We start from the raw sequence: 25123 nt of genomic DNA on the forward strand, positions 1-25123 counted from the left end.
CCATCCACCTCCAATATCTGGGCCCACCTTCCCTCCCCACAGCCTCACCCTTGCCTCCTGGAGATCCTCCCTGGACTCCAGCCACACCAAGTGACTCAGTCATGGTAGGTAGTGGGCTGTGGCCCGCTCTTTGGGACTGCAGTTCACTCTGCCTGGAATGCTTATCCCCTGGTCCTGCCAAATCACCGCTGGCCTTCCAGGTGGGGCTTCCTCCTCACTCTCAGGCACCCAGGGCTCCCGGGCACCGGGAACCCTCTCACTGCGCTGCTGTTGGGAGTTTATTGTCTGGCTCCTTGCCAGGCTGCTCCTTTTTGGTTCCCGGTCAGTCCACCTTGAGGTGGAACCTGGGGTGACGTGCCACACTCAGTTTGTTGGATGAGTGAAGGAGAGGGACCTGCTTTGAGTCCGGGCAGCCTGCGCCAGAGTGATGTGGGGAGTCTCCAAGCCACACCGTGCCATTCACCAATGCGGCGCCCCCAGGGTTTCCAAGTTGGGGCACTTCTGAGAGGAAGCCAATTTTTGGAAGAGAAGGGAGCCAGAAGCTACATATTTTGTGGAGTTTGATTCGCAAACATAGGCCTGTGAGGAAAGGAAAATTAACCATGAAATTGAAGGGACAGCTGCCAACTTATATTTAGTCCAACAGGGAAGGACGTCACTGAGCTAGCTGACACTGCTCGTTAGCAATTTGCAAGGCAGGGATGGACAGGGGCCCCATTGGGTGTCCACAGCTGTCCAGGTGTTAGGACGTCTGAATTGAGCCCATTTCTCCTTAATAGTTGATGAGGCATGGCATGGGGTTGCACCCCAGTTTTTGCCAGAAGGGGCTTTCACTTTCAGCTGTTTTAATCCTATGGTTCATTTCTCACAGCTGCTCTGAGGAGCCCAGGGCCATGCCACTCCAGGACAGGACCTTGCCTGACCCACTCAGCCAGTCTCCGTTCTTGACCTGGCTCTCCCCCTAATGCTAGCCCAGGCCCTTACCTGGCCTGCCCCTCATTCCAACCCCACAGGATTGGCAGGATGATGGGAATGGGCTTTGAGGAGCTATACCTGTGATAAAGAAATATGATGATGTTGATCCTGAGAAGAATATACCTGCCGAAAAGGACTCCTCATAGTTGATTAGGCTCAAATTAATAACCAGAGTCTAGGGGCCATTGTTTACATAGGTCCTTCATGTACACTACATTTCAGGGAAAACCTGTAGACTAAGCTGTCAGGCTTTCTGCAGTGTCTTCTAGCTGAGCTGACTCTTATGAGAGCTCCGAGGATCAAAATTGGACCAATGGGACTGAGACTTTCCCCATCCAATCAGGCTGCACAACTGTATCCTCATTAGCATTTTCACTGAACCATTAGAGCAACTCCATTCCAACCAATCAGGACAGTGGTCTTTAGACCAACCGGTGAGAATTTGGAGTCCTTATTTGCATGAAAGTGGGCCAATCAGGGATCAGCAGTGGATACTTCTTTCTATATAACTCTGCTTTAGACTGCACACTTTCAGTTTACACCAAAGACATACTTGGGTGGCTGGAGTTACTGCAACAGTGGAGCTGTAGGGTTGTTTACTGTTGAGTTGAATTGGCTATAACAAGCGACCGACCTTCAGTTGACATTGGTGAGTTATGAGCAATTGAAGATCAGGCAGGGAACTGCAGTTGTCCCAGACCTAAGTCAAAATTCAGGCCACATGAAAAAGTATGGGAGGTTCTGAGGAGCTACAAATGTGAGGGGCCTCAGGCTTGCAGAGCTTTTTTTTTTTTTTTTGTTAATCCTTACCTGAGGATATTTCCCCCCCATTGATTTTTAAAGAGAGTGGAAGTGAGGGAGGGAAGGGGGTGGGGGGGAGAGAGAGAGAGAAAGAAAGAGAGAGAGAGAGAAAGAGAGAGAGAGAGAGAGAGAGAGGTGAGAGGCACATGGATTGGTTGCCTCCTGCACTGACCAGGGCTGGGGATGGAACTGAGACCCTTCGCTGTGGTGGTGGTGGTGGTGGTGGTGGTGGTGGTGGTGGAGGACAATCTAACCACTGAGCACACGGGTCAGGGCTGCAGATCTTTCTTTTTGAAGTTTTGTTACAAACCCATTAAGCATTAGGTTTGACAACAAAAATGCTTCACTGAGGGAGCCTGACAGAGTGATCTCGGTCAAGGGTAGGTCACTTCCTCTCTACTGAGCCTCAGTCTCTGGTCTGTAAATTAGGATTAAATGCCTCCTGAGTTACTGTGAAAGTTAGCAAAACCGAGAAACAATGATTGGACAGTGCCTGTCACACAGTAGGTACTAGTATTTTTGTCCCCATGGGGGAGGTATTTGTAATCAGTGCTATAAATCACATGATTTGATTTGTCAAGAAAACCCCAGCCGAGGCGGGTTCACACGCACTCCCTGCTTTTTCCTGTAGGAGTTGACGCTTCCACTGACCCTGTCTACATCCTGATGGGGATCCAGAGTCGCTCAGAATGTGGAGCCCTGGTGGTGACATCCAGGGGGTGGCCCGGGAACTCGCGCTGCCAGGCCCTCCTCTAGGCCATCCCAGCCCCGTGGTGGGTGGTCTTGGGCCCTAGGACTCCCCGCCGGCAAGGAGTCTCCGTGTCCTTGGAGATGGGTGACCGGCCCTAACGCTGGGCTGGGCGTCCAAGGGCCACGACTCTCAGTGGCGTCTGCGGCTGGGGGGTGGGGTGTGTGTGTGTGTGTGTGTGTGTGTGTGTGCGTGTGCGCGCGTGTGCATGCGTGCGTGCGCTCTCTCCTTGAGATGGGAGATCTGGGAGCAGCGGGTGCCAGGCAGGAAGACCAGGCAGAAAGGCGCCTGGGGTTACCGCCAACAGGTGGCTAGCGGGGCGGCCCCTTTAAGACGCCGTTCAGCTCCGCCCCGCGCCGCACCCCCGCCGGGAGCCGTGCCACGTGACCCGAGTCTTGTGACTGGCGGGAGGGGGGGCGCGGAGGGGAAGCCCGCCCGCCGCCCGCCGGGAGCGGGACTCGCCGCTACGCCGTCCGGGTGTCCCCACGAGTCAGCGTCTGAGCCAGAGCGGGAGTCAGAGCGGGAGCCGAGCCGGGCGCGGTGGGCGCCGCCCGCCATGGACCACAAGCCGCTGCTGCAGGACCGGCCGCCCACCTACAATCTGGAGGCCGGCCAGGGCGACTTCGCGTGCGGCCCGCACGGCTACGGCGCCATCCCCGCCGCGCCCCCGCCGCCGCCCTACCCCTACCTCGTCACAGGTGGGCCCGGCGGGCGGGGGCTGGGGTGTGGGGTCTGCGGGGCTGGGGAAGGGAGCTGGGGGAACGGGCTCCGGGGGCGGGGCCGGGGGTGGGCCAAGCGGGCGGGGCGCCCCGGGAGCAAACTTGAGACCGAGTCCTCCTGCGACCTTTAACCCCCCAAACCAACTTTCCTCCGGGCGCGGCCAGGGACCGGCGCGCAGTTTCGGGAACGCGGGGCCCTCGTGTCCGGCAGCCCATGAGGAAGGGTTGGGGGCATCTCCCGCACCAGGAAGCTGCTGTGGGACCCTGGCGTCTGGGCGCTGCCCGAGCGCCCTCAGCACACCTGGGGGGTTGCGCGCCCGAGGCCCGCCCTTCTCAGAAAGCATCACAACCCAGTTTCAAATTAACTTTATTAACGAGGCTCTGTCTGCACTTTAGCACCTAATAAAGCCCTAGGAGGCACTTAGTGAAGGCACTGTTGTCTTGGTTTTGGAAAGGAGCGTTTTTCGTGGCGGGGGAGGAAGGGCAGGAGCAGTTCTCCCTGCCCGCTTCTGATGTGCCTTCCTGTCCGCAGGGATACCTACCCACCACCCCAGGGTCTACAACATCCACAGTCGAAATGTCACCCGGTACCCTGCCAATTCCATCGTTGTCGTTGGCGGCTGCCCAGTCTGCAGGTATGTCACAGGTCTGGGGCTGGCCCCCCCAGGCCTCGGAACACACATAGCCAGAACCTCATAAAGGCAGGCTCGTTGAGGTGGGTCGGTCTGGATTTGGGATAAGCTGTGATGGGCAAGCATGGGCTCAGTTATCCTGGGTGGAACCTGTTTCGTAGGGCAACTGGGGTGGGTTCTGTTTCTTGGAGAGCTGAGCCCTAAGTGAATGGGATGCAGAAATATTAGTTGGACTGACAGTCTCCCATCCCTGGTTCTCCTGAAGGTGGTGGAAGGCTTCCTTTCCAGGGAAGGGGCTGTTTGAAGTGTGTGGGCAGGGGAGCCCTGACTCAGATGGTCCATGTGTTCAGGAAGCTGGAGGTCCTAGAAGCCAGGAGAGCTACAGCTGTGAGCTGGTTAGTGGAAACCCATGGCTCTCCCGGCAGGAGCAATTCTTCGTGTCCTTGAACTGGAGCCTCCACAAGTCTTCTAATGACTGTTTATATGTGGCCCCAGATGCTTGTTCTGTGTGGGTGCTCAGGATTCAAATTCAGATCAAGACTTGGTCCCTGCCCTTGGTGGATTCAAGTGCTTGGACAGTTGAGAAAACATGGACTTGGCACGGACCATTTTTCCTGTCTGGGAGGAGGAAGTTCAAACTTCTGAGATGGGATTGAGAAACCCTGGTTTACACTTACACTTAATTTCAAAAGTGCATCTAGAAGGCCCGGAGTGGAGTCAAAGGGAAGTTAACGAGTTCAGAGTCACAGGGGGCAGCTAGGGCTCAGGAGGAGGGAGGGCATGACAGAAATGGGGGCAAAAGACTGGCTGACCAGAGCCAACCATGTGCCTAAAAAGGAGGCTGTGGGCAGGGGAGAACCCCTGGAACCGTGCGCCAGGATACCCCATTTGCAAACCCCGAAAGGGTGTCTCGGACACAGCTGGTGAAAGTTAGGGCTTTGGAGAATGTGAAGGGGGAAGGAGAGGAGGGCAGACAAGGGCCTCCTCCTGAGGGCCCCTCTCTCGGTGCGGCACTCTAGGGGGCGTCAGAGCTGTTGGGGTTGTGGAGTGTCAGGCTGGCAAATTCAAGGAGGATCAGGAAGGCCCCTGCAGCAGAGGAATCTGGCTGGGATTTCAGTGTCTCCCTGCCATGTCTGCCACTTCCTAGGAGTGCCCAGCCTGCCAAAGGAGCTGGGTTCAGATCCTGGCCCTGGCAGCTACCCCCTGGGCCTATTTCCCCATCTGCAAAGTGGGGATATCTGATGGGATGGATGGTCTGTGAGGCTCTTGTAGGTCCAAGTCCCTGAGTTCAGAGGAGTGGACACCAGCACCAAGGCCCCTGTGGCCAGTGGAGGCTGGGAGCCAAGGCTGAGATGTCTCCCGGGCTGTGAAGCTTCCGGCCACTGGCTGGGCTGCTGCCAGGTGGGGAGCATTTCCCAATACCCACCTTTCCCTAGATTGGGAGCTGTGTCATTTCGGAGGCCTGTGGCTTCTGCCCCATGGCCCCCAGTCATTCGGAATCTGGACTAAGGTTGGGCTGTGTTCTCTGCTCTCTCGGGAGAGTCTTCCGTGGGGCTGAGGGCAGAGGTGCCTGCATTTGGCTTCTTCCTTGGGATCACTATCTTCCCGCCTCTGGGAGGTGGGTGGCAGGCAATGAGGAGGAATGGGTGCTCTGAGAACAAGTTTGGGGGATCGAGTTGGGACCAAACACTGACTCCCCCCAAGGCATGTCCTCCTGTGGGCCCTCCCGTCTGTGGGGTGAGAAGAACAGATGCCAGCAGTAAGGGTTCTTCCCTGAACTTGGGTCCCTCACACGAGAGTGTCCCTGCCCTTCCTGCTAGAGAGGGGGAGGCCCCTTAGTCCTCTGCCTTTGCAGTGGTGTGTGGTGGGCGTGGCTGGCCAGTGGACTGAGGCTGGGCAAGAGAGCTGGGCAGCACTAAGGAGGGAGAGGCCTGGGCACTTTCTCGGGAAGCGCCACTGTGGTTTGGGGGGTGGGTGTAGGGTCCCTGGGGCGGGTCCTCTCTGGGGAGAGGAGAGATTTCCCCTGGGCGCAGTCCAGTGCAGCCACTGTGTGTCTGGAGCAGGGGTGGGCAAACTTTTTGACTCGAGGGCCACAATGGGTTCTTAAACTGGACCGGAGGGCCGGAACAAAAGCATGGATGGAGTGTTTGTGTGAACTAATATAAATTCAAAGTAAACATCATTACATAAAAGGGTACGGTCTTTTTTTTTTTTTAGTTTTATTCATTTCAAACGGGCCGGATCTGGCCCACAGGCCGTAGTTTGCCCACGGCTGGTCTGGAGTCATGGGGTTGGGAGACAGGCCACTTCTCAGTGACCGCACTGCTGCCTCCCTTTCCATCCAGCCCGCCAAGCTCTGTCCCTGTCCCTCCCTGGCAGCTTGGCAGGAATTCGCTGAAGTCACACGGCTGCGATTCCCTCTGAGTGAGGTCTGGTGTAAGAGGTCTGTCACTTGTCATTTTGTCATCGTCCAGCCTTCTCTTAAGCAGCCTGACTCCACCCTCCCTTTTTAGCCGACGGCATGAATATTTCTTTTGACTTCAGCACATACTCCTCATTTCACCCCTGCTGTGGCCTCTGAACTAGTCTTCCCGTGGGGATACAGCTGCCCCTAGATGCAGGACGAGGCAGCAGCATGTGGTGTGGGATCTGGGCCTGGCTGAGTTCACCTTGGCTGTGGTGGGGGAGCCTGTTGAGAAGGCCCTGAGCAGCAGGGGTCAAAGCCTGGAATGGGACGCAAGCGGTAGGCACAAGCAGTCGGCGCAGGGCCTGGCTGGCACTGGGCCCCCCACCGACACTGGATAGGTATCATTGGGTATTTAGCTTTGAGGGTGCCCAGAGGGGTAGGAGGAAATCCAGGAACAAGTGGCGTCATGGAAGCTAAGACAGGCTCAAGGAACAGTATCAGTCCAGGATGTGGCATGGGTGGTCAGCATGGGCACTACTGGTGACCCTGGGAGAGTTCTGGGAGGTAGAGGCAGGGCTTGAGTGTGTGGCACGGCATGGGGTGACAAGGTGGAGTGTGGGCAGCTCATGAGAGGAGGGGCCTGTGACAGCCTTGTCCAGGCCTTGGATGACCTGGAGGAAGTCCTCCCTGAGGCTGTCCTGTGAGGGCTGGCTGGGGGTTGCTCCCAGGGCTGGATGCTCTCTTGAGCCACCCTGTGCTATGCAGTCAGTGAGGGGGATGAGGAGGGAGGGCTGCCGGAGTCGGGGCACTAACTGCCCAGGGCACAGAAGTGGGGAGGCCCTGGATGGTGGAGCTGGTTTGGTGCCAGAGCTCCGAGTGGTCCGAGGCCCGAAGGCCACCTCTGCTGCCCTGGAAGTGGCTTGATTAGCACCAGTAGTTGTAGGAACTGTTGGCCATGACTGTGGACAGAGCGGGTGTGCTCCCAGCCTGGGGCAGCCTATACATCCACCTACGTTAGGGAAACAGCTGGTGACCAGGGCCTTCCTGAAGCCCCCACTCCCTACTTAGGCAGCAGGGCCTCAGGTGCCCTTCAGCTGGATCTTACCCACCTGTCCTGACATGTGCTCTAAGAGGGCCCTGAACAGCCCCGGGGAGGGCTGAGGACTGACCTTTGTAGTACTGAGAATGCGAGAAGTGGTGTCTGCCACACACATTCAGGCCTGCTGGTCGCTGTCCCTTAGACCTGGCCTTGCCTGTGCTCTAGTCCAGCTGGTCAGCACACACAGAAAGGGTGGCACCCATGAGTCTGGGAAACTGAGTGAAACGAAGATAAATGGGTCTCTTTCCTGTGGGAATTCTCAGATCCTTTTCTAAACTAATGCACGTCGTGACTCCAGGTGGGGAAAATGGGCAGTTTGACCAAACGCGCCCCCCCCCCCCCGCCCCCGCTTCCTTTTCTGCAGAGCTTATGGGGGGACTAGTGTTTTAGGATGAGTGCATTTGGGAAATACTTCTAGAATGTATTGTGTCCCTTGTAGATGTTTTAGGCCCTTCCCTCCTGAGTGGGTGGGAGGGAGGGAGGGGGACATTGAGTGTGACTTTTTCTTTAAGCTGTTGAAAACCAGACTTCCTCTTATTCTGGTATATTTTTTCATGACTCCTAATGGAGCAGGGAGCCTGCTCTGCTGGTGGGGGTGGGGGATGCTGCTGCATGGTCCTCCTGCAGCTGTGATGGGTAGCAGCTGTCACATGGGCTCGTGACTTCCTGAGAAGGGGCTGCAGCAGTAGCAGCAGCTCTGGCATTTTGAGGAGGAAGCCCTCTGTTTTGGCGCATTTCCCTTTGATACTTCTTTACTCTTTTATTAAGCTGAACCTCCCTCTTTCATGCAAAAGGTGGCAAAATAAGGAGCGGAATGTTGTGGGCCTAGGGATCCTCAGCAGTATTTGCTGACGATGGGGCTAGAAGTGGATAGACAGTGGCTTCAGAAAGACCAAGCAAGCTGGGATGGACATGCAGCGGCATGGGAGAATGGGTGCAAAGGTATCAAAGCAGTGGGAGGAGTGTCAGGCCCTCCCCGCCCGCAGTTGCCCTCAGCTCACAGCAAGGTGGTCAGGGCTGCAGGCACCCCGGCCTCCAGGGAGCAGCTGGTCCCTGTTGGCTTTTTCTGGCTCCCAGGTCTGTCTGGTGGGAGTGAAACATTTCTCATTTGGACTGAGCTGGCTGTTGTAGTTCTCATTTTAATTTCAACTGTGTCCAGAACTTTCCAGAAGTAACCTAAGGACTAAAGGTGGAGCTGAACACACAGCTCTTGCTTCCCACTTTGGGGGCCTTTGAAAAGGACCCTTCAATCTGGGTGGTGAGTCCAGGTCTCTGACCTATACTCACTGGCACCTGATCTTGGTGATGTCCCCAGGTGTCTTAGGTATTATAGATTGTGCACTGAAAGGTAAATGTGACTTTTTTCCCTGAAGCTTTGAGATGAAATTTCTCAAGTGACCTTTCAGACATTGTGTGAACATGGCTGATTTCAGTCTTTCACTAAAAATCTGCTGCCTTCCCCCCCCCCCCCAAAAAAAAATAGAAAAATCAAAATTCTGAACTCTATCCTTATTTGTGGCATTTCCCTCTAGGGCAGCGGTTCTCAACCTGCGGGTCGAACGACCCTTTCACAGAGGTCGCCTGAGACCATCGGAAAACACATATATAATTACATATTGTTTTTCTGATTAATCACTATGCTTTAATTATGCTCAATTTGTAACAATGAAATTGGGGGTCACCACAACATGAGGAACTGTATTAAAGGGTTGCGGCATTAGGAAGGTTGAGAACCACTGCTCTAGGGAATAGAAAACTTTTCAATACTGGGAAAAAGTACTCAAATGATTGGGTTTTCTTGGTCTTGTGTTTTCAGAGATGTAAGAAATTTTATAGAAACTAGCATTTGTTCTTGTTCTTCTATAAAAGGAAATATGGCAGGTTACATGGCAACTGAACGTTACCTTTATAATTAAGCGATGATAGCTTTCAAGTAATTTCCCCTTTCTTCACATGGTCTGGGTAGTGGCCGACAGCAGCAGTTTGCCTTCCCTCCGAACATGGCAGACACGTTGGCAGATCTCCAGGCCGATATGGCTGGTTGCTGAAGGCAGGTGAAGACTGCCTTTGCAGGCCCTGTCACTGACACGCCAAAGGTCTGGTGGAACATCAGGCCGAGGGCCCTAACCCGAGCCCCCTTCCCCCCTTCTCTCTCTCCACAGAGTCGGGGTTCTGGAGGACTCCTTCACCTTCCTGGGCATCTTATTGGCCATCGTCTTTTTCCCCTTTGGGTTCATCTGCTGTTTTGCCTTGAGGAAGCGAAGATGTCCCAACTGTGGAGCAAACTTTACCTAAAGGGAACAGCACACCTGGCTTTCCTTCATCCAGCTGTCTTTTTCTAATGTATATGTTGTGTACAGTAGCTTTATTTGATTAAGCTTCAGGACTGTTTTGTAAGGGAGGTGGGATAGATTTGGCATGTGCGAGCTGGGTTCAGGGCATAGGTCACGGAGTGTGGACACGCGGCAACACTGCTCCCAGGGTTAACGACAATTCAGAAAAGCACTTTTATTTTTTGCAGTCTTCAATTTGAGAAGGTGAGAAATTGTTTTAAATAAATAAGATTCATACCATTGTTTACCTGGTTCTGCTTATTCAGTGTTTGCTTTTGTTTGGAAAACTTCAAACATGAAATAGAGACTAAACTTACGTACCCACCACCCAGCTTCAACACTGTTCAATCCTGTTATTTTTCTTTTCTTTTTTTTCAAAATATATTCTATTGATTCTTCACAGAGAGGAAGGGAGAGAGACAGAGAGCCAGAAACATCGATGAGAGAGAAACATCGATCAGCTGCCTCCCGCACATCTCCCACTGGGGACATGCCCGCAAGCCAGGCACATGCCCTTGACCGGAATCGAACCCGGGACCCCCCAGTCCACAGGCCGACGCTCTATCCACTGAGCCAAACCGGCTTCGGCCTGTTATTTTTCTTGATAGGCATTTATAGCTCAAGAAAGTGTTCTTGTTTTCACGTTTTTATTTTATAATGAAACAATACCTTGACATTTCCAGAGCATGCCCCTCAGTGCCAAGGACAAGGCAAGCCCTCCCATCCTGTGTGAGGCAGGTGACACTGTCGTCCACTCTGTGAAGGTGGATACGGGCCGGGTGAGTCCAGCAGGCCTGTGAATTGCACCTGGTAACCCCAGGCCTATGTATCGCTGAAACAAAGCCAGAGGACCCCAGAGTGGAGGCTGATGCCCCCACTCTTTCTCACATCTCTAAAAATAATGGGCTCTGCGGACCCTACTCTTACCTAAGTGGGGAGAGGAGAGTGGGCCACTTCACTGACTGGTTTCTTGGCTGGCACGTCTTCTTTCAGGACAGGTGCTGCTTGACACCTGCACTTCGCCTGGCTCAGTCCTGGGGAGCCCTCACGTTCCCGTGTCATTAGCTCCCCACTGGCTGATCGAGGAGGAGGATAGGACTATGAACCTGAAGTGTCACGCACTCACACTGGTTTTACCTGCAGTTGACTTTGGCCAATTTCAAGCTTATAGAAAACGATAATATTTATGGTAAGATCAAAGGAGCTGTATGAGCAACAAGCCCCCCTTCCCTGCCCACACAGTGAATGGCCTGGGTCTGACATTTAACCACGATTCTCCACTCCTCCAACATAGGGCCTAATCCCTGACAGCCAGCAACGAACTCCCTCCTGGAACAGCCCAGATTCCTAGCGCATGACAGTGGGTCTCGGCTAGAGGGCAGCTCCTCCCAGCCCCCACTCCCAGAGGTCCTCCTGGCTCTGTGAGCACTATTTGTGCGTCAGTACCTGATGGGAAAGTGTCAGAGGAAATTAGTGACAGAAGCGCTTTGGTCAACTAGCTTATTAGCAAGAGTCCCCTCTGGCCAAGCCCACATGCAGCCTGGCCTGGTGGGTTTTCATTGGTGCCTCAGAGCCCAAATCCAGAAGTTCTGGGGCATTCAAGTACTAAGTACCATGGGTGTGATAGGGACAGGCAAAATACCTCAGCACTCTACAGCTGGGCCTAATCATGGGAAGGTTGGGGTTTCTCCATCTTGGGTAGCTCTGCATTTGACTAAACAAAAATTTAAAAATTTTAAGTTAAAAGTTGAAATTTATATAATATTTTCATAATTTATATTGCTTAAGATTCTCCTTTGAGTAAACATTACAATGCTACGTAAGAGCAGGTACTTTATAAAATACAAATGTGGTCTCAGCTGCATGCAGGTACAGAAAGCCAGTCCTGAAAGCACAGACTATCCCTTATTCTGGCTATTTCAAAAATAATCAGAATATTTAAAAAATGATACAGTAAGGATTAGAACCAAATTTACTGCTCTTTGAACAAAATAGGAAGAAAATACTTTCAGTGATTGAGTTGGTCACTCAACTAATTTATCTTCTTTAAGACAGAAATGTGCAAACCCAACTGTGAAATTGAGAAAATGCATTGATTTGCTAAAGTAGAATACGTTTAAAATCAGGCACCCTCCGGTGAAGCATCATGACAGTACAGGATGCACCACACCTATGACTTCACATGTGAGAACATAAGATCCAGGGGAAGTCTTTGGCCATCTTTTCATCGAATGATTGGTGCTGACCGATCGTTTGTCACTGTTGGTCGGAGTTTCACAGTAGCGAAGGGGTTTTCTCCACTGTGGGGGAAGGAAAAAACGTGCAGAAATACCTCAAGATGGGAATTTTATTTTTTTGGTTAATGCTCACCTGATGATTCTCCCCCTCCACCCCCAATTGATTTTTAGAGAGAGTGGGAGGGAGAGAAATATCGATATGAGAGAGACACATTGATTAGTTGCCTCTGCACATCCCCCCCGAACAGGCCAGGATTGAGCCTGCAACCCAGGTATATACCCTTAACCAGAAATTGAACCCGAGACCCTTCGGTGCATCGGCCAATGCTGTAAGCCAGCCGTGGGCAAACTATGGCCCGCGGGCCGGATCCGGCCCATTTGAAATGAATAAAACTAAAAAAAAAAAAAAAAAAAAAAAAAAGACCGTACCCTTTTATGTAATGATGTTTACTTTGAATTTATATTAGTTCACACAAGCACTCCATCCATGCTTTTGTTCCGGCCCTCCGGTCCAGTTTAAGAACCCATTGTGGCCGAGTCAAAAAGTTTGCCCAACCCTGCTGTAAGCACTCGGCAACACCGGGCAGGGAACATGGTTTTAAATGAACTAAATACAAACGGTTGCTCTGCTCTGTAGAGTTATATGCCGAATGGAAATCCCGGGCAGCGTTTTTCTGATATGAAAAGTTTACTGTGGCAGCTCCCTAGTCCACCTCTTCCAGAACTACCTGAAGTTACAGGAGAGCCCAGCGCTCTGCAGTCCTCTGGAAGGGGGTCGGGTGGGACAGCCACCTAAGACTAGGCCTGGATTACTGTGTTGCCAAGGACAGCAGGTCATCAGGAGACCACCCTTCTGCATCTGGGCAGATGCCTCCCAGGACTGTGATGAGAGCAAGGTGGCTGCCTTCTCTTGACCCCACAGGCCTGAGGCTGTTTTCAGGATCGGGCCTCCTGGGCTGTGCACAGGGCAAGGCCTTCTCCGGGACACTACAGGCCACTCGCCAACAGGGAGGGCAGCGTGCCGCTCAAAAGGGCTTTTGGAGGAGTTCACGTACCTGAGGAAAGGAAGCTTGGCAGTCCCGTTTGTGTTATTCTGTGGGAAGATAGAGAAGTTTATGGAAGGCTCATGAAATGAGACATTTTAAACAAGACCTAAAGGTAAAGGCATCTAAAACACAAGGGACTGTTGAAAGCTACGAATGTTTAAAGGTGCCCTGGAGTCTCAATTCATTTGGGACTGTCTAGCTATGTAAATTCACTTCAAAGAATAACAGGAAGAACAGAGCATTCTAAAAGATAGTGAGGGACCTGCACCGTGTTGGGCCATCTCACACTCAGGGAGAATAGGCCTGTGGCTCCTTGCCCACAGCCTGTTTCAGGTGCAAAAGTTGTGAGTGCAGGTGGCTTTTTGGGAGCCCAGTCCTGAATGAAGCCATGGGAAAACTGCGTGAAAATGAAACGGGTTTTGGTGCCCACAGACTGGTGCCCAGTGCTCCCCAGAGATCTTGCAGGAAGTTGCACAAAGGGAAGAGAAGAGAAGGACGTATAAACACTGTCTTTGTCTTCAGGAACCAACAGAGCCTGCAGGTCCCAGGGACTTGGGGTCTCCCAGTGGGGCCAGGGGCCTCCTTTCCTTCCTTCCTTCCCTAAAGCTTACAGGCTAAGAATCCGCTTTGAACCTGCTCCGCCTGCTCTAGGAAAGCACTGCTCTGAGCACCTGTTACTCAGATGCCGCCCAGGAGAGGGCAGTGTGCCACTGTCTGACGGGGCTGACAGACCAGACCTGACTGAAAGCTCCCAGGCTCCCCGTGGTCAGGGCACAGGCCTCTGAACACTGACTACAGCTCCTCGCACGTCATGTCCCGCTGCCCGCCAGCTGGGGTTTGAAGGTTATGCCTTGCCCAAGCCCACACCGGGGTTCCTTGCGAGGCCTCTACCGGGTTTTGGACCTACTGACTCTCAAAGCAGAGGGTTAGGGACATGGGTTCAGACCTGCGCCTGCTGTCTCTGGGCCTCTGAGGACCCACATCTTAACCTTGAACCTCGGGACCAGCCAGCTCATCCTGATGGCGGCCCCAGCACCAGGAGGCAGAGTCCTGGCTCTCCTCACTGAAGCACATCCTAGCAGGGCTTACATGGGCTCTTCCCACAGGGCACGCAGGCCCCAGCGCAAGCACTCCTGGTGCCATGCTCACATTCTGTGATTTAGAGATAAATATACACCAGGACACGTGTCGCGCGAGTGCTCCAACACTGCCAAACAGGAAGCCCAGAACGGAGGTACAGGGTCCCACGTGAAAAGGTCCCTGAAGTCAGGAGGAAGGGCAGCCGAGTCCTCTTGGCCTGGGAAGTGCACTTCCTGCTAAACCAGAATCCGCAGGCTTGCCTCCAGGTGACACACTGGAAACCACAGCCTCCTGCCTTTCCTCAGGGTGGGACAGTGTCGCTCTCCCGTGGGTATCATGCCAGAGGGTTCTGCCCTGAACCAGAAACACCCCACCTGGGAGCAGCCCAAGGGTCCTCAAGGCAAACCCTCAGGGCTTGTTCAGAGGGCCTCTGCCCCCGGGAGCTTCGGACGAGTTTAGCGCCTTGTGTCACCTGGTGCAAGAGGAGTAGCACAGTCCATCCTGGGAAGAAAGGTGACAACTTGTGCTAAGGAGGAGGGCACGATGACCTAAGACAACAGCTGGAAACCACTGAGTGCCGGGTCATGGTCTGGTTCTGGTGCTGCCTACACCTGCTGCTTTGTGAAAAGTCACTGTGCACTTTTCTTCATATGGTATTCCTCAATGTCTGCCATAAAAATAGGACCGTTTCAAAGGTTTCCCCCTTAACATCTACCAAGTCTACACTGTCCCAGACCTGCCCCTCTCCCCTTTCCCCTGCAGTGGAAAGGCACCTCCGGGCTGGCGTGGCACTGCCCTCACTCCTCCAGAGAGCTCACGCTAGATCCCGAGGGTCTGCAGAACCTCCCCACCTCACCTGAGCACAACCCATCCCTCTTACTGGTTGACGCTGGAGCCCCGGAGGGGTGTCCGTCCTGCCTGCTGCCCCACAGCGCCCATCTGAGCATGTCCCTCCACTGGCTCGCTGAGGCCGAGCAGTGGGGTTTGGGGTCTCCTGGCCTCTGCGCCTTGTCCTGAGCAACACGGAGGTCTCTGCAGGCCTCTCCTGGTGCCCCTGCCCTGGACCTGAGCGGTCCTGCATGGCGCCTGCAAGCCTAGGTGCCGCCTCCTTGTCCCTGTCCCCTCAGGACATGCATAGTGCAGACACGCGGTGTGAGCTCAGACCAGCTCTGTGGACCTAAACCGTTCGAGGTCCCAGTCAATGGGCAGAACTGCTCCTGCGCAGGGCGTGTCCTCTGAGGCGGTGGTGTGCGTCCTGTCTCATGCTTCCCCTCGGACTTCCAACGCAAGGCTCTGCGCACCGGTCCCTCGGGCTGGGCCGGCTCCCCTGGCCTCGTAGGCACAGCCTGTTGCGTGTTCTGTGTCCCCTCTTGGCAGCCAGCATGGTGCTGGGCCAGAGTGCACTCGACAGGAGATTACCAAGGCACGAAACCAGATGCCCACAGGTCAGGCATGTCATGAGGGGTGGAGTGGCGGTCCAGGGGACACAAGGACAGGCAAGGCTTGTGACTGCACAGCAAGACAACCCCCACCAGCTGACCATGGCCAAGCAGGAATCGGCAGAGTGGGGCACATCCTGATTTCCCAAACCCAAGTCCACCTGGAGTGGGCACTTGCTGACTAACATGGCATCCATCCCAACCAGATTTCTGCTGGAATGTCCCTCACAGGCCCACCTGCCTTTAAGGGGACCAGTTGGTCCAAGCTTACCAGTGATCTTGGTCAGCTCAGGCCACCAGCACAGCCCGTTTCCCAGATGGAAGGCAGAACTCCGGGCAAGGGATCCGTGGCCCCCCAGGCAGGGTGAGGCAGTGGAAGGCAGGGCTGGTGGTGAGAGACACCCTGAGGGCATCTTTGGAGCCTGCCCTCTCTGTCCTGCTCCCTGGCAACAGCCTCCCTTCATCTCTGAGGCCAGCGGGAGGTGAGCTGTCACCTGCCACACCTGACCCTGTGCTAAATGTTACAGCACATGCCAGTCCTCGGCTGTGGCCGGACTTACTTCCCAGTTCACAACCTCCAACCTAGTTCAACCCCTCTATTCCTAAACTGGGGACCCGGAAGCCTGGCCAGGGGAAAAGGCAACTACCTGGAGTCACAGGCTCTTTCTGAAACCAAGGTGCCCACTTCGTGGAGTGGAAGGTGGATGCAAACAAGGCGGCTGGCAGGGCCTGCACAGGCCCTTTTGGGTCAGCAAACGTGCGCTTTGAAGCGAAGGCAGGCCTAGTTGTTCAACAGCCTTTTAGAGTCTCTTATCTGATTATTTAAACGGCTGCCACTACAGTAGGGAACACACACTAGCTTCAGCCCCACAGCCACGCCCTTGCCCTGCAGCTCACAGGGCAGCCTCGCAGCTGTCTAGGTTCGTGGTGCAGGAGCGTCCCACCCACGGTATCGGGTGTGCAGTGGACTTAGCCTAAATGTCCTGGTGTTTAAACAAAACTCGACAGTAACTGACAGTAATGATGGCTGCCTCTATAGAAACTACGTAGAGCAATGTTTTGCCTGCTCCCATGGACCCAGCCTTTGGCTGACAGAGAACATACTTTCCCCTTCAGCAGCGGCTGGGTACGCATCTGGTTTAGGAAAGATAAACAACCAGTCCAGTTGGGCGCAAGGAGTTTTCATACAAAATTCCAGGACCATGTCCCCGCCGCCCTCAGTGCCCCGGGCAGGGGCCAGCCATGGTATGTACTTCCCGAGCACCATGCTCTTAGGTTTTCAACTGGAACACGGTCTGTTCTGTGCGACCTGTGCCTGACTGCCCAGCATGGTGGCCACGGGCCATATATGACCAGATTAAAAGTGAACAAATTTAAAGTAGGAAATCCCATTCCTTAGCCGCACCGCCCATTCTCCGGGGCTCCACTGCCCCGGGCCCTGTGGCTACTCTTCTGGGCAGTGCAGTTCTGGAATGCTTGTCTGCTCTGTAAGTCTCCAGTTTAATGTACTGAAGAAGCACTTCTCGTCTTTTCTGCTCAGACACACGGAAGATTGGAGCCTGTGCCTCCTGCTGTTGCCAAGAGGCTGTTAAAGCCAGGTATTCCCATCTCTCCCGAGGTCACGAGGTCACGGTGGAGCAGAACCGGTTCTCTGCCCGCCCCCAGCTGAGTTCCTGGCACTGCCGCCCCTGGGGGAGGCGGTCTAACTGGCTGAAGGGTATGGCAGAGGCAACGTGAGGGTGTGTGTTGGAGACAGAGTTTCGTTTTTACTCTTTTGCAGTTTGCACAGGATCATTGAGTATCACTTCAGAGACGCTAGTGACAGACACATGAGCCAGTCCTTTAACTTCGCTGTGCACCTGTGACACGCCCTCTGCTTGCTTCTGGACCATTGCCCTCTCCATTCCAAGGTCAGGCGCACTCGGTCTGACATTAGGAACAGTGACCGTCCTGGAATCACGGCCAGCGGTGCCTCAAGCCCTCCAGCTTTGGCTGGCTTTCTCTAAAGTCGACGCCTCTTTTCTTGTGACCGCTGTTAAATGGAGTTCCAACACCCCCCAGATCAGAAAAGTAATACAGCAGCTTGTCAGCACCTCACACACAGTACATGGTGCTTGTCTCACCAACAGTGTTCTGATGGGAGACACTGGTCAGAACTGCGATTCCCAATCTGCTCTGGGGTCTCAGTAAGCTGCTCTCACCTTCCTGGGCCTTAAGGCCCCACAGTGCCTCCTGGGACGTTAAAAAGTGGGCCCACGCCCAGGAGGCACTGAGGGCAGGAGGGGTGTGGAGGCGCCATCCACAGGCCGGCACCGGGGCACCATTTGGGTCCCAGGCCAGCAGCTCGCTGGGGCCAGGGCAGTGCTAGGATCCCACTGTGTATGGATGCTGGGGAGAAACATCTACTCTATCTAAACATGCTTACCTCTGTCCATCTCACAGGAAACAGAATGAAATGTTAACAGCAGTTATCTGATCATAGATAACTAACATTTTCTTTTCAATACTTAGTGTATGTTTCCCAAAATTTCTACCCAAACAGAAATTCTCTGGGTTATTTTTATTAGCAGAAAAAGTGTTACTTTCAAAAGTATTTTAAATACGGTATAATGATTAAACATTTTAATTTTTACAAACTTGGACTTGGCTCTTCAGCCACAACCTGCAGCTGTGACTGCCAGGCAGGTGTAAAAAATATTCAAACATAGGTTTGCTGACTTAGAGTAGCAGGGGATGGATAAAGGTTAACGCAGGAGTTCATCCTTATCTGTCTCAAGAGTGGCATCATCCATCAGTTTATCTGTAGTAGACTTTTTTTACACAGAACTGCACCATAAAGCTATTTCTTTCTATGTTTAACAGTTTGACAAATCATAAACTATATAAATACCCCCATGAAAGATAACTTTCAATCTGTTTAGCAAATGTGGGAAGAGGGTCTCTAAAATTGCAGGTACTTTAAAAAAACCACAGATAGCTTTGTTTTTTCCTGAATACAGTCATGCTTGCAGGGCACTGATTATTTTTAATTATTCAGAACCTTGGTCCAAAACAATTTTTTTTTCTAGTAGTTAAATGAGTACCTTAATTTCAGATAAGAACGTTTTTCCTTTATAATGTTAGCATGTTAAAGATCTGGAGCTCAAAATTACATGTTATTTTTTTAAAAAGCCTCCAAAATATGTAAACATGAGTAAATCAGACCTGCTCCCAGAGTTCCAACAAAACTGGTTTCTCTGTGTAGGCTACACGAGTTAGTCACTAGGCCTGTCAGTTCTCACCTGTCAACCCCCCCCCCCCCCCATCTGCATGGAACCTCCTCTCCCCATGACCGCATGCCTCCGGCCCACCTCCGGCTCCAGCACACCCTCGGGTGGAGGGAGGACAGCGGCAGCCCACGCTCCCAGCTCAGCGCTCCACTCCTGGCCTGTCTATCCTACTGCTTCTTGGACCACCGCCCCAGACAGCACCCAGCCACCCAAGTTCCCAGAATGCATGCCTGCAGGCCTCGTGTTTGGTCAGAGCTCTTCCTTTGAATGTGGCTCAACCACCTGCCCCCCCAGATGCTGCCTTTGATGCTTCCCAGGAGCGGAGTCCTGCCACCTCCTGTCACCTCTTCACCCTGCACCTCTATACACACAATAAACACCTGTTCACTGGGCTCAACTGCTGGGCTGGCCTCACTCCTATTCATCTCCCCAGAGCCCAGCCCAGGGCCTGGACCACCCTAAGCCACCAGTGATGCCCAGTGGATGAGCTCCAGGGCAAAGGTCCCCGCACGTGACCCAGAGCCCTCCCTTCAGGGCGCCTTCCTTCACAATCTGTCTTGATGTTTAGAAAGAAGTCTGGTTGGGCACAGTAGTCAGATGCTGTAGTAATTTTTGTTGCCAAAGTTGTAAATGTGACCTCACTGTCGGTATCGACTATACTGGCTTGTGTGATAAACTTGCTTTTTATGGAAGGTTTCCGTAATCATTAAGAGTCCAAGAACGCTCATTGTTCTAACAGCTGTAAAGTCAGTGACAACTGAGGTTGCCATTGGAACTCACACAAGCAGGGCTTTTTCATGAGATATCTGGGGCTTCTAAATGTTCTTTTTAAATGAAACCAAAGACTACAGGCTGTGAAATGAAAGACTGAAAAGGCCTCTAGCCTGCAAGACAGAGTCGGCCTGCCCGAGGGATCAGGGAGTGCTGGCCTCACAGCACCAGGTCGGGCAGTGCTTCCTCTTCGATTCACGGGAAAGTGCAAAGGACCGCTGCTAGTTCTTCCTCAAATGTGGGGTGGACCTCACTGCCACGCCATCGGGTGTGGGGCTTTGGTGGGAGACTTCAGGTTACTGATGGCGTGGAGATGGCGTGTGGAAGGGAGAGGCGGTTTCGGGAGACGAGAAGGCTGGGAGCAGGCAGGGAGTGTGAACTGAGGACCCCTGCACGGGTCCAGGTGGGAAGGGCAGAGGCTTCCACGTGGAACTGACCCAGAGGAGGCTTGGTGAGCGCACAGCACCAGGTCGCCTCCGAGCAGCCCCACCCGGCCCTCAGGAGCAAGTTGTGAGCCTCCAGCTCTGCAGCTCAAGGAGGGCGGGGACCCCAGGGTGGGCACTGTTCGCAGGCCTCAGCTTCCTGGGCAGTCTCAGCCCTTCCAAGGCAGCATTCCTATGGACAGTCTGTTCGGATGAGCCAACAAAAAGGTTTAAAAATAAAGTTAGGCCTCATTTGAAGTCCAAATGCTAAATAATGAATGTCATCATTGACTCTATTGGTATTTAAAAATGCGATCTTTCAATTTATCTAATTCAGTGTAGTCAGAACTACATCAATGCTTTCTTCATCCACCTTTATCCACATGGTAAAAATGCTGAGAAGTAAAACATGCTATCATTTTCTAAAATTGGCAACTGTCTGCATTCGCTAAAATGCCAGTGTTTTTATTTGTAATTCCAGCAATATGATTTTGGGGCAAGATTCTTTTTACCTTAAAAGGCATCATATGAGCCCTAACTGGTTTGGCTCAGTAGATAGAGCATCGGCCTGCGGACTGAAAGGTCCCAGGTTCGATTCCGGTTAAGGGCATGTACCTTGGTTGCGGGCACATCCCCCTACCCCAATAGGGGGTGTGCAGAAGGCAGCTGATCGATGTTTCTAACTGTCTATCCCTCTTCCTTCCTCTCTGTAAAAAAAAAAATCAATAAAATATATTTTTTAAAAAAGGCATCATACGACCTTGATAAAGTAATGGAGCAGGTGATCATCAATGGCTGCTAATGTCACAAGAAGAGGGACAATCGGACACATGTGCCTCCGGACGGACTAGCCATGGCCAATGAAATGGTCTAGCAAAACAAAACAGGCTAACAAAACAACAGCAGGCTCTGATCAAGGCTGGAAATATAGGAGGAAGGGGAATGTGGACAAGGACACCATGAGCTGCAGCTGGGAAAACCCAGTCGGGACGGACACCTGCAGGACTACAACTTGCTTCTACCCATAAGTTACAGGAACGACAGACGGGGGATTTGTAGATAGACAAACACTTGTCATGAGACTCAGCGACCAACCGTAACGTATGGAGCTGACCCAGATTCAGATTCAAACAAATATATTGTCAAATTTTTCACGAGACAATCAGAAACTGGAAGTGACTGGTTGATGATACTCGGGAATTACTGTCAGTTTTTAAAGATATGACCATTGGTACTGTGGTCATATTTTTTTAAAAAGGATCTTTAAGATACTTATAGGTGAAATGATAGGGGGCTCGGCATTAGCTTCAAATTGATCTGGGAGTGAGTGGGGGAGAGCTGAATACAAGATAGGTAGACGGAGTGGCTACTGGAATTAGATTACTAGGTCACTGGGTTATTCTTTTCACTTTCATGTTGCTTGAATTTTCCTATAAGGAAGTTGAAAATCAAACACAACCAGAAGGTGCTAGAGACACACAAGTCACACTGGACCAACCTGGACCCTGAGTTTGGGACGTGCAGCTGTAAAAGTTTTTTTCTCTAAGCAAAAGGAACTTTTATATTTTTAGGAATGCCTTAAGGTCATTTCCAAATAGTTTGAATATTGTTTTAAAACATACTAGGGCCTTTAATAAAATAGCATTTGATATCTTTGCCCTTTCAAGCAATAGCTCCCTCCATGCCGACAGAATGGAATAGCTCCATTTTCAACAGCCACGTGTCCTCCTTTTGAACAGTTTTTGGAGTTAGCTATTTGGGGTAATTTGGAATGAAAAAGCTGCAAACAATATACAGTGCAGTGAGCTTATCAAAGAAGGGAAGCTAGAAAAGATGTAGTTGAATGAGCTTTCAAAGCCTTGCATTTCCTGGACCAGAACAGGGCACTGCAGCCTGGGAAAAGGCAGGCATGTTCCAGACATCTGAAGGCTCACACAAAACATGGCCATTTTTAGGAGGGATCCCAGTTCAGAGAGCCCACTTATGCACCATTCACAGGTGAACAAGACCACCAGTAGTGGTGGTGATGGGGACTGAGCTGAGAACCCCTCTCCCCTGTCCCCCGGCCATGAGAAGCAGGGAGATGGCTTCTACACGCATCACAGAAAGGACCAAACACTGGCTGGAAGAGAACTAAAAAGCACCCACTGTGTGGGTTACCAGCAGCACCTTGGGGGTGTTTCTGGGAGGAGGGCTGGGTGCCAGGCCACCTGCAACCTTGGGCACGCCTTCCCCGGGCTCCTTCCGCTCCTCTGGGCTGTAGCAGAGCAGCTGCATGTTGCTGGAGAAACAGCCACACTGACTGCTTTCAAGTTAAATCTTGACCCCAAATTGTCACTGAGCCTATGGCACTGGCCCTGCATGCCTACTGCTCTTCTAAAGCATGTTCCCGTTCTTACTCTGCAGAACAGATTTTCTTTTTCCAAACTTGCCCACTCCAACCCGCGATGATGGTACTTCACTGAGTGCACGCGGGCGCTCCCAGCTGCCCGCCCAGCTGCACCTTCCCAGCCACCTCCTGTTCTCCATCCCTCCTCCTCCTCCCCCTCTTCCTCCTCTGCTATATAATCTACACTGAAAAAAGTGAGGGGAACAAGAAACCCTGGAATCATCGCCTTCCTTCTCCGCTGCTCGAAGATGCCGAGGATGTGCCCTCCTCAGGGTTTTAAACTTTCTACTTCTGCCTGGGAAGCTCCTCCTCTTGACCCCTGTATGGTGGGCTCCTTGCAATTCAGGTGTTGGCTTAGATGTCACCCCCTCAGAAGTCCTCTGCTGTTGGTTTTCACGTGCCACCCAGATCCCCCCTTCAGGCTGCAGGGATGCTGCTGGCACATGGTCCTCTGTTCATGACCTCCAGAGCCCACCCCGGCCTGTCACTCAGAAGACACCATTGCCAAAGGAATAACAGCTGTCTGCTGACTTTCTTACAAGTGGCTCAGCATTAAAGACAATGCACATACGATTTCTGCACAACACTTCCTGAAGACGTAGGGATTAGGTTGCCACTTTTAACTTTAAACCTTCCTTCAAAAAACAATGTGAAAATGGAAGAAAATGCAGAAAACAGTGATTAAGAGACTCAGGGACTGCAGCCATGACCAAAAGCGAGGAGAGACTAAAACCTGAGGTAGTCTGGCAAACTAGGGACTTGGTGTGTAAATGGTCACTTACAGGTACATAAAAATGAAGGGACTGGGGTTAGCAGGTGGAAAGGCTATGTGACAGAGAAGGGGACCAAGAGGAGCGAGGAGAAGGTCCTGCCCCCACACCCCAGAGACTGGCCCCCACACCTCAGATACCGTCCCCCATGCCCCAGAGACTCGCCCCCACACCTCAGATACCGTCCCCCACATCTCAGATACCGTCCCCCACGCCCCAGAGACTGTCCCCCACACCTCAGATACCGTCCCCCACACCCCAGAGACTGTCCCCCACGCCTCAGATACCGTCCCCCACACCCCAGAGACTGTCCCCCACACCTCAGATACCGTCCCCCATGCCCCAGAGACTCGCCCCCACACCTCAGATACCGTCCCCCACACCCTAGAGACTCACCCCCACACCTCAGATACCGTACCCCACACCCAGAGACTCGCCCCCACACCTCAAAGACTGTCCCCCACACCCCAGAGACTGCCACTTAGGATTTGGGTACACAGGACATTATACACAGCTCTACTCACGAGAGACGTGGTTTCTGGTCCGGACGCCGGGGCTTTAAAGGTGGACGTGGGCTTGGGAACATCTGCTCTCTTGTCTGCAGCCGCTCGCATGGACAAGCACTCCAGGTAATCGGGAGGAGGGATGGGGACGGCAGCACAGCTCTTCTCTGACAAGTCCACGGTGCTCATGCTCCTCACGGGCGCTGGGCTAATGGCCCGAGTTAGGGAACAAGTTAGAGAAGGTCCTGCCACCAGATCCCAGCACTCAAAATAGCCACGATCAGCACGACAACAGAATCATCATAAAGAAGGACTGGGTAGGAGGAGGTCTCAAACACACATACACACACACACAATATCGTAGATATTATCGGGATTGGAGTGCAGATTTAGGGGTTACTGGGATAGAGGTGCCAAAGGAAGCCCATCGGTGTAATAGGAACCATGGTAGTAGACACAGCACAGGAAGGAGAGAAGGAAAAAGGATTGAGGACAGACCCCCGAAGAACACCTATGTTTAAACAGGGGGCGGGGGAGTGGCCTGTGAGGAGAGGGAGGATGCTGGTGAGGTGCCAGGACAATAGAGGGCCAGGTCCGGAAACCCGGCAGGGAGCGTTACAGAGGTGTCCCCCATTGTTGCAGGCTGCTCAGGAAGGTCAAGAGGGAAAGGTGACCCTAGTTTGTTTGGCTCAGAGGATAAGCATCCGCCCTCAGACTGAAGGGTCCTGGGTTTGATTCCAGCTAAGGGCGCATACCTCAGTTGCAGGCCCTTGATCCCTGGTTCCTGGTCAGGGCTTGTGTGGGAGGCAACCAATTGATGTTTCTCTTTGTCTCTCCCCCTCCCTTTCACTCTCTACAAATCAATGGAAAAATACCCTTGGATGAGGATTAACCAAAAAAAGGAGGGAAAAGAGGGATGCAGCCAGTGTGGGTGGGACGTTGGGAGTGGCCCTAGAGGGCTGAAGGGTGGGCCTGGGCTGGGAAACTTCACGGCAGATAGTCAGTAAAGCCCGTGGACACAGAAACCACTAGGAAAGCATGTGAGCAGCAGTCTCCTGCTCAGTCGCCACAAATCAGACAGAATTCTGATCCGCCTGGAAACAGCAGGCCGAGTTCCCTGTCACTGGGCCCTGTGGGCACAGCCGGTCCTACCTCGGCGCGGGCACACTCACTGCCTCCTGCGCGCTCTCTTCCAGCAGCCTCGTGTACGAGGACGGGAACCAGCCCCTCCTGCGCGGGCGGAGGAGAGAAAGGCCTGGCTGTGGGTTGGCAGTGGACACGTGAACAATAAACACACTGAGGACCTCTCCCCCCATCACACAATGTGTGCTTCACATACAGTGTTCCTTTTATTTGGATTCCCTTTAATGCCCCCTGCCCCTTCCTGGTTTTGTTTAATAGATGCATAATCTACACAGAAAACCATTTATGTGCTAAGTCTCAAAGTACATCTGATATGCAGATTATCCTTGAGAAATCCAAA

The 25123-nt window shown here is 52.7% G+C and overlaps 2 protein-coding genes across 5 annotated transcripts in view; one reads left to right on the forward strand and one right to left on the reverse strand.

Moving 5' to 3' along the window:
• Positions 1–2909: 2909 nt before the first annotated feature.
• BRI3 (brain protein I3) lies at positions 2910–9959 on the forward strand. The gene is made up of 3 exons (XM_036313773.1): positions 2910–3222; positions 3776–3878; positions 9544–9959. The coding sequence occupies exons 1-3, from the start codon at positions 3081–3083 to the stop codon at positions 9674–9676; spliced, it is 378 nt and encodes a 125-aa protein (XP_036169666.1). The 5' UTR covers positions 2910–3080; the 3' UTR covers positions 9677–9959.
• A 385-nt stretch (positions 9960–10344) lies between these two features.
• The window catches only part of BAIAP2L1 (BAR/IMD domain containing adaptor protein 2 like 1), a 79967-nt gene continuing 65188 nt past the window's right edge, over positions 10345–25123 (reverse strand). For 3 of the 4 annotated variants that reach the window (XM_036313769.1, XM_036313772.1, XM_036313771.1), the window contains exons 11-13: positions 24793–24870; positions 23662–23848; positions 18124–20182 (exon numbers count right to left, since the gene is read on the reverse strand). In XM_036313769.1, coding sequence (XP_036169662.1) covers positions 20054–20182; positions 23662–23848; positions 24793–24870 — 394 coding nt within the window. In that variant the 3' untranslated portion in view covers positions 18124–20053. Of the gene's footprint in view, positions 12015–13006; positions 13045–18123; positions 20183–23661; positions 23849–24792; positions 24871–25123 lie in introns of those variants that run through there. The other variant, XM_036313770.1, reaches the window with a different exon arrangement.

The sequence above is a fragment of the Myotis myotis genome, unplaced genomic scaffold (genome assembly GCF_014108235.1).
Source record: "Myotis myotis isolate mMyoMyo1 unplaced genomic scaffold, mMyoMyo1.p scaffold_m19_p_6, whole genome shotgun sequence".
NCBI lineage: Eukaryota > Metazoa > Chordata > Mammalia > Chiroptera > Vespertilionidae > Myotis > Myotis myotis.